Raw genomic sequence first — 8873 nt, 5'->3', positions numbered from 1 at the left:
ACTTCTTATTAGCAATAAATACGTCTACCACTTTGCCAAGACGATTACACATACGCCAAAGGTCACTATTTATTACATAATCTGGGAAATTAGTAACATAAAATGAAGAAATGTGCTTACTCGATTCCTGATTCCCACTCCTGAACATCTGTGAGCGTTGCGGTCCCGATTTCCTAGACCCTGACTCCTTAGGCTGCCAATGATCTGTAAACGCTGATCCCATATAGAGTCTGAGATTCAATTGGCCAATACCCGAATAGAAGAAGGAGATTGAAAACGCCTGAAGTGCTTAAGTGGTCGTACGATCACCTTGCCGACGTTTGGACCTGCCGGAAGGGAATTCAAATTCCAAAATCGCCGAAAGTATTTATACGTTTTAATTCTGTAATTGATAAGAGATTGATATTAATTCTTGCATCAGTGTTTGATATTAATATCCAATGAATTTATAGTTAACATATTAATGGATTTACAAGTTACGTTATTTAAATAGCCAATACAGAAATTAAACCTTTTGTTATGAATTTTAATCAAATAATGATTCTAAATTATGATTTTTTTTGTCATATATAATGTTTCTAAAAATATTTTTATATGATTTACCGTATACGAGTACTCTCCAAGTAATCCAAATATTTGTTACTCCTCCGTCGGCCGAACAGATACCAAGTAACAAGTTCTACAACATTGGTTTTTTTAGAAATGGAGATGGAAATACGTATAAGGAACAAAAATATAAGATGACTCCTACAACGTTTTTTTAGAGATGGCAAACATATTATAAAAACGTATGACATATTTTTACTATATACGATTATGTCTGTCGTAAATCATTAGTATTTGAAAAAAAATTTAGGACATTGTCCATCATAAAATATGTATAGTTCTAATTGTATGTAATATATTCTCATATTTCTAGTAGTGCAACTTGTTGGTGCCTTTTCCATTGTTCTAGTATAACTAGTTGTTCCAAAAAAAAATGTTACAACACTTCCAAGACACCTCATGTAATAATTGTGCTAATCTAAATTTAAGTAATTGATGTAAAAAAAAGTCGCTTTAGAAGATAAATTTTGATTGTTATTGTAAAATAATTGCTTAATGATGAGAAGACAAGATGTATTAATTTGTTGTATCAACTTTTGAGATTCAAATGGGAGGATATCATTTGGCCAAAGAAGTAAAAATATGATATTAGGATGTAAAATAAATATCAAATGGCTCATAGCCTAACGATATTAGATGTTGTTTTCATTTCTTGAGGTTGCGGGAAACATTCTTGTCACGAACATAGATGATATTATGAGTAGTTTAAGAGTATGTTAGATTTATCTTTACGATAAAAAATAAATGAGCAATATCATATTTACCACATCGAGATATTTTCACTTGAAGCCCAACCCCATACTCTCTCAAATTGTGATATTAGAAATAAAAAATAGATTGTGTAACACAACTATAGTCTAGTAGATTGTTTATTAATTGGTAAACGAAATATCATTTTAGTACATATCATTCTTATGCTTGATTTTTGCTTGGTTGGAATCTTGGTGATTGTGGTATATACTAGGTAAAAATCAAGTTGATAACTTGCATGATATCTTCGATAAATTCGATGTTATCATGTTGAAATAGTACCCAGAACGTGTAATACATCAAAAGATAATATGTTCTTATTTTTAAAAGAGAAAACTCTACATAAACATTGTTTTAACTAATGATGGCTAATTAACTTAACATTGTTTTATATATTACACAAATGTAATTATTAACTATATAAGTAATTGTGTGTTCTTCTATTGATTAGTTAAACATATCACAATGTTTCTAATGAAGTGATAAAAGCATAAAGTGGGTGAACGGAAACTAGCATCTCACAGAAAACCACCTCATCCATTTTAAGTTTACCTTCCTCTTTCCTTCGCCGATTGTTTTTTTCGCACAATTATCAACCGGGAGCTCATTTTCTTCCTGTAAAATAATGTCATAATGTAAATATATATATATATATATATATATATATATATATATATATATATATATATATATATATATATATATATATATATATATATATATATGATTGGAGATGGTAACTTTAGCTCGGCAACATTTACTAATGGTGTAACATGAGTTGTATCTTATATCTAACAATTCAAATATATATAATAATAAAATAGCTAAAAAGGAAATGGAAGAAAATTTAAAATTGTCATATATGAAAGAAGCTCTACCCTTGTGGCATAAGCAGTCGACGAGCTCGATCTTGATGTACTCCTCTCTTCCATATCTAAAATCAACTGCAAAATGAACGATTTCATCAAATTCTTGAATCATACCATTTTCAAAACAAACAAACAAAATCAAATCTAGCACAAATCATTACAACACGATTAATTGCTCTACATAAATGGTCAAATCCAAGTGAGGTAAAACCTTTAGCACACGACTCTCGAGCATGGAAAGTCGATCAATAAGGGTGCCTTTGTGATGAACATCGTCAAGGGCAGACAATAATGTTTTGCAATTCATCTGCTCCTCGAGCTTCTCTTTATGGTTGTCTTCATGATCATAATCATCATCATCGTCATCATCATCATGACTGCCATTGTTGGTTGTAGTAGATCCAAATCTTGTTGATTTGCTATGTTTTTCCTCTAACATCTGTAACTGAGAAAAGAGTTGGGTGTGTGAAGCCAAGTTCAATAAACAGAATATGAATCAAAAGAAATGAATAGATTACCAGTCGATCGAGACGATCGATTCTTGGGAGAACAGGCAAAGTTGGTTCCATACTCTGGTTGCATGCAAAGTCCTCAGAGCTCAGATTCTGAAGTTTGATAATAATGTAAAGAGAAGGTGGGGGTTGGCTTTAATGGCGTAATAAGTTAAAATGAATGATCGACTAAAATATGAATAAACTTCTAAGGGTGGATTGAAGGTGGACCCTTCAACATTGTTTTATATATCATCTGATTATATATAAAAGAGAATTGAATTGGAAGTTCTTCCCTATCGTTTTGTATGGATTTAAATTTGTACATCAAGTAAACGTACAAGCTATGATGCATTATGTCTAACTTGTTAAAGCTTAATTATATTGTTCTTATTTTCTAAAGAATATTTTATGGGGGAAGAAGAGAAAATCTCGTAGAAAATGGAAAGCCCACGTCTCCATATCCATGCCCATGCCCATGCTCTTATCAATTACACTATTTCCATCCGTTCACATATGATACATGCATATAAAATCCATCGATCTAACATTATTTTTTATATTTTGATATTAAAAAATAAAACTAGCTAGGTCGGTTTTATGATGATAAGTATTTAAAAAATGTGATTTTATCACTTCATATACTTCTGTCACAGCCAACAACGTGAACATGGTCAAACTGATTCATGATTGACACTGTTCAAAATAGATCTAACGGCTCAAAACTAGCATGATCTAATTTAGTTTTTGCATATACGTAAATATAATGGATATGAATTATGATGTGTGAAATAAATGATGTGGCTTTTATACATTATCTCTTCTGATACTTAACTAGCAAGTTGTCATCAAATGGCTGCAAATGTGTCCACGTTGCTGCTTGATATTAATATAGCGTCGATCAAATCCGATGCATAAAAAGAGTCAACTCGGACCGAAACAATAACTAGAGGGTGGGTGTTTGGCTGTACTTATTAACAAACGTTTTTAATTTTTTTAACCTTTTAACTTGCAGTGGTTATAGTTATATCAAAATGGAGTTTTTTTAAAAAATGTTTGGATTAGTTTATCCGATGTCAAAACGTTATAAGTTGATAAACAATTTTTAGTGTTTAGCAAAATGACCAAAAAAATGCTTCCTAGAGATGTTAAACATCAATAAGTTAAAAGGAATTTTGATAAGTTAGGGGTTAGTAACTTATCAAAAATGATTTATCTTTGGTTCCACATAGCTATAAACTGTTTTATACAAACAGTCTATCGAAACACTCATTTTAACTTGTACCGGTGTGAAACCAGTAATAAGTTTAAAAAATTTCTTTTTTTTAAGCTAATCCAAACACCCTCTGAATTCTAGTGTAGTATTGTCTGCATTCTATAAGTTTTTGGTTGATATGAAAACGTTAATCCATGACTTCTAAACTATTAGCTGTTAAGCTCTCCTGCATGTCGGTATCTATCGAGGATGACTAGATTGCATCTGTTATTGGTATCCAACGAAGATGGATATGTTATCTATGTTAACGATAGTTGAAACATAAACATATTGTCATTGTTGCTGAAAGTGTTGATAATAAGGCTTAATTTAAGTTCAATTTTGTGCATAAACATGAAGAACAAATACTTACAGGGATCAATGATAACTTCAATGATGTTGAAGATGATGATGCCACATTATGATCATTTCAGTTTCCGTATAATGGTGTTTTAGTGATCGATTTTGATACCAAATGACTTCCAGCCCAGCGTATCGGCTGTTTTCCTCTTTTCTTGAGTTGGAGAATTCAAGTCTCGTTTGAAATATAGATGAATTAAGAAGTAGGTTATATTTGCTGATCGATTTTAATGTATGAAATTACGCATACAGAGAAGATTTAGAATAGAGAAATTAAATATCCTCCTATTTTTGTTCCTACAAATCCCTCTACCGGGCCAATTAAATGATGACATGTGTCATATTAATGTATTAAAATATCATTAAATAACCATTAAATGATACACATGTCACTATTCAATTGGGTAGGAGGATTTATAGGAAGAAATAATAGGAGGATATTTAATTTCTCTTTAGAATATGAAAGGGAAGAACCGTTAATGCCTCATGTATGTCCTCCTATATGTGTGTTTAATTGATAATTACTTAGAGCCAGACATAATTAATTGGTTCATCAAGTTATGGACATGTGGCAACTCCATCATATATTGTACACATAATTAATCCCCGAGACCTAATATGTCATTATGAAAATGTTATGCTACATAATATATTATACCTAACACATAAAAATCATTATAAAAATTGTCTAAGGCCATACTAAGAGGTTATTTCGATTTTTTTTTGACTTGGTTGATTGACTATTTATATTTATTTATCAGTTTGCATGGCCAAGTGAATTCATATTTCATATTAACATCAAAACAGAAAAGTAAAGCCTAACACGCCATTTAGTAACAGATTATACTTTTTATTTTCTTTTTTGCTTGCAAGAAGAAAGATTTTTATTAATTATTTTCTTTTTTGCTATCCTTCAAAATTTTAGGAGTAGTTGAAGTGCAGTTTTCCAGTGTGTTACCCTGACATTATGTTTTGGGTCTACACATTATTAAGTTTTACCAGAATGAAATGGTGGATAACCTTGACCTAAACTCTTTACATATAGTCATGAGGAGATAATCTCAAAGTGTTCAGATCACGAAAATAAATTTTGTAAGCCTTGCCATGATTGAGACTTGATAGGTAACCTTTTATCAGTAATATTAATTTAGATTTGTTGGTTGTCTGTTAGTTATTCAATTCTGGAAAAGCACTGCGATCACCATTTTATCCTTGCAAAATAGTACACATTAAATGCATAAATATATGTATTTATACTTATAAATGGTGATAGATATCATATGAGTGAAAATAATCTCTAATGAAAAGATATACCACCGTAGGTTAATGGATCTACTTTTTGTTCAATCAAGCTATTATAATCATATGTTTTAATTGGGCTAAAACTGATTCTGAATGAAGTTATGATCTTTCATTCTTTTGAAGCCGCTTAAAAGAGTGTATTTGATTAAATTTACATCCGTCAACTAACTCTAATGGGCCTTAACTTTTGGAATAAGTTATCGATCAAACTGTAATTAAGTTAATTAGGATCGACCAATTATATAATGGAGATAAGAGCATATGTATTAATTTACACTTTATTTTTACATTCTAAAATAAAATATAGTATAGAATGATTAATCTTCAACCTCATTTTATTTGATCATCTATTTTACATACAAAAAATATTCCAAAAATGTTCTCTTTCACCAAGCTTTTTATATTTTTATAATTACCCCTTCTAATTATAAGGTTTTATAAAATTGTCCAACATCTTTTTGTTACGACACCATTACAATAAATATTATTGAATAAATATAACCAAAATATAATGTTTGTAGGAAAATAATTCAAGTTAATTGTCATATTAATAAAACAAATATTTTATTAAATAAATAATTTTGTTTATTGTATATTAAAAAAAAATACACACATCCGTTTATAGAAATAATATACTTATATTTGAAGAAATATTACAATATGTTTAAAGAAATATTGCACATACATTTAAATAAATACTACATATTCATATGTTGGAATATCTTTTCCACAAATGATCAATTAATGCATTTCATAGAATAGAATGAAGTGAGTTTCTTTATTTTTATGCATTTATACTGAGCAAGAATTTGTTGAAATTGAATATCTTCATCGATTGAATTTGTGTATGTCAATGTGAATTTTTGTGAAATATGTGTGTGCCAATTTGAATTTTTCTAAAATATTGTCATATGTCAATTTTATGTTTTATTAAAAACGTTATCGCGTTATAAATTATTAAAAACAATATTAAAATTTTAAATATATTTGAAAATATAACAATGTAGTTAAATATTTCAAATTACATAAAAACAAAATTAAAGTTAAATAAACAAAATACATATATACATACCAAAGTAGATGAATCAAATTTATTTACATAGTTTCCTAAACTATTTAAATGATGTTTATCGACTATCTCAAACTCTCTCATATTAGGAGTGTTTCATCACAAATGAATATAGTAATGCGTACAAGTACGAGGGAGTGTACAACTTTATGTAGGAAAATAGTAAAGTTATATCGGTGCAAGGAAGCATATAGATTTTCAAGGGAAAGTTGTAAAGTCGTACTGGTGTTAGTGGGAATATGACTTTGTGGAGAAAAATGGCAAAGTCGTATATTAATGTTTGACAAGATGATCTTCTCTATTAAGCGAATAAAATACACCAAAAAAAATTATATTTATTTTCACTTCCACAAGTTGTAAAGTAAGTTCAAGCGAAATATTAGGCGGTCTTAAAGGCCGGGGGTCGAATTTCTTCAGCATATAGTAAGATTTCATTAGATTATCCCACGAATTATGAATGTATGATCTTATGTATTTGAATTAGGTTCCATGTAATTTAAATGATGGAGAAGATTATTGAAATATATTTGTTGTTTAAAGTAAATGTTTTCTATTGCTAACAATAAGAAAACATATAATGGAAATATTTCATCTTTAGACATGTTGGATTATTAGTTAGATATTATGGAAATGTGATGAAAAAATGATGAATGTATGATTAATTTCATAAACATTACCTAATTGTAAAGTCGTGGATCAAAGATTTGTGGGTTCTCAAATTAGGTACAAACAAAAAAAGAAGTTGGGTTCTTCCAATTTATATAAACTAGTGTGTATTCATGGTTTCACCAGGGGTTAATTTTTTATCTGATTTAATGTCGATATTTGTTCAGTATGGAGTGAATACAATTGTAACTATTAGTTAGGGACCAAAACTAGCAGTTGCTTAAAGTAAAACAGTAAGGAACCAAAATTGGTAATTAGTTAAAGTATTGTGGTCATATTGTAACTATTAGTTAGGGTCTAAAACTGGCAGTTGCTCAAAGATAGTAGAGAATATCCAAGATAGAGGACCAAAAGTGCTAACTTCACAAACTATTATGATAAAAAGTTGAGGAGGGACCAAAAGTGGCAAAGTGTTGAAACTTTTGTGACAAAACTTTGAAAAAGTTAAGGAATGACCAAAAATGACAAAGTGTTAAACTTAATTTGGAGGAGGTAAAAGGATCAAAATAAAGTGTAGCGACCAAAAGCATCAAACTCCCTAAGGAACTGTGGTAGAAACCAGAAATCACTAAAGTTTATTATTCCTAAGTGTGATGGTCTTCTTTGGTTTTTTGCTCATTTGTTGTTTCTATTTTATGTGTGTATGATGTTTTGAGGAAAGAAGTGTTGTATAGTAGAATATTGAAGAGGGGGGGGGGGGGGGGGGGACCAAAAGCGCAAACTACACAAATTAATCTGGCAAAAACTTGAGGTGTCACATTTGGCAAATGCTAGGGGACCAAAAGTGGCAAAATCTTGAAACTTTTGTGTAACACTTTGTTCATGGTGCTTTTCAGTTTAGACCCTTAGGCGTGAATGTAACAACCCATTATCTTTCAAGTCAATAAAAGTCAAACCCTCTAAATAAAATTCGAGTTTTGTTTATTTTGTTAAGATTATAAGGGTTAAATATGATTTAAAATATATAAATGATGTTTTTCTATAAGTATTTTAATGTTTGGGATATAAACACTTAGACTAAAAACACAATTTTGGGACCAAATTAGGAACCGAGAACATGCGAAAGGTCCTACTCTTCAGACCGAAAACCCCACCGAGAACACCCGCTTGGCTGAAATCATATTCCAACCGAAAACCCTTTCCGACCGAAAACTCCCTTAAGACCAAGAACCCTCTCGATATATATGATTTAACTCGAAAATATTAGTCATTTCTCACTTTTCCAACCGAAAACACACTCATTTTTCTCTCAAGTATCAACCAAGAATCTTCAAAACTTCAAGCAAAATCCTTCAAATCTTCATAATTTTCACCAAGAACACCAAGAACAATCTTCAAATCTTCAAGTTGACCGAAATCCCTCCTGACCAAGAACCACTAGAACGAAATCCCTCCTGACCGAAAACCCTTCCGGACCAAAGATTGATTTCGTCAGAATCAAAAACTCTCCTTTTGGACCCACTTTCACACTGAAAACGCCTAGAACTATCCCGATTAATTCCTAA

The 8873-nt window shown here is 30.4% G+C and overlaps 1 protein-coding gene across 2 annotated transcripts; it reads right to left on the bottom strand.

Annotated features, from left to right (window-relative positions):
* Nucleotides 1–1651: 1651 nt before the first annotated feature.
* On the bottom strand, nucleotides 1652–2923 carry LOC145092919 (uncharacterized). Of its 2 annotated transcripts, none has more exons than XM_079030917.1 (4): nucleotides 2744–2923; nucleotides 2437–2664; nucleotides 2235–2300; nucleotides 1652–1971 (listed from the first exon to the last, which is right to left on the bottom strand). In XM_079030917.1, exons 1-4 carry the CDS (start codon nucleotides 2792–2794, stop codon nucleotides 1867–1869), a joined length of 450 nt encoding a protein of 149 aa, XP_078887043.1. In that variant the 5' UTR covers nucleotides 2795–2923; the 3' UTR covers nucleotides 1652–1866. The 2 variants fall into 2 exon arrangements, with proteins under 2 accessions (XP_078887043.1, XP_078887042.1); XM_079030916.1 differs by having other exon boundaries at nucleotides 2437–2670; nucleotides 2744–2903.
* Between the last annotated feature and the right edge of the window lie 5950 nt (nucleotides 2924–8873).

Source organism: Lactuca serriola, chromosome 3, assembly GCF_051521515.1.
Source record: "Lactuca serriola cultivar US96UC23 chromosome 3, Lser_US96UC23_V15, whole genome shotgun sequence".
NCBI lineage: Eukaryota > Viridiplantae > Streptophyta > Magnoliopsida > Asterales > Asteraceae > Lactuca > Lactuca serriola.
Note: the sequence above shows the minus strand (reverse complement) of the source record. Positions and strands in the feature narration are given on the sequence as shown.

Coding starts and splice junctions, on each gene's coding strand:
- LOC145092919 (XM_079030916.1), bottom strand. CDS start 2,794: ATGGAACCAACTTTGCCTGTTCTCCCAAGAATCGATCGTCTCGATCGA. Junction 2,671..2,743: donor TCGATCGTCTCGATCGACTG/GTAATCTATTCA, acceptor CTCTTTTCTCAG/TTACAGATGTTAGAGGAAAA. Junction 2,301..2,436: donor TCGAGAGTCGTGTGCTAAAG/GTTTTACCTCAC, acceptor TTCATTTTGCAG/TTGATTTTAGATATGGAAGA.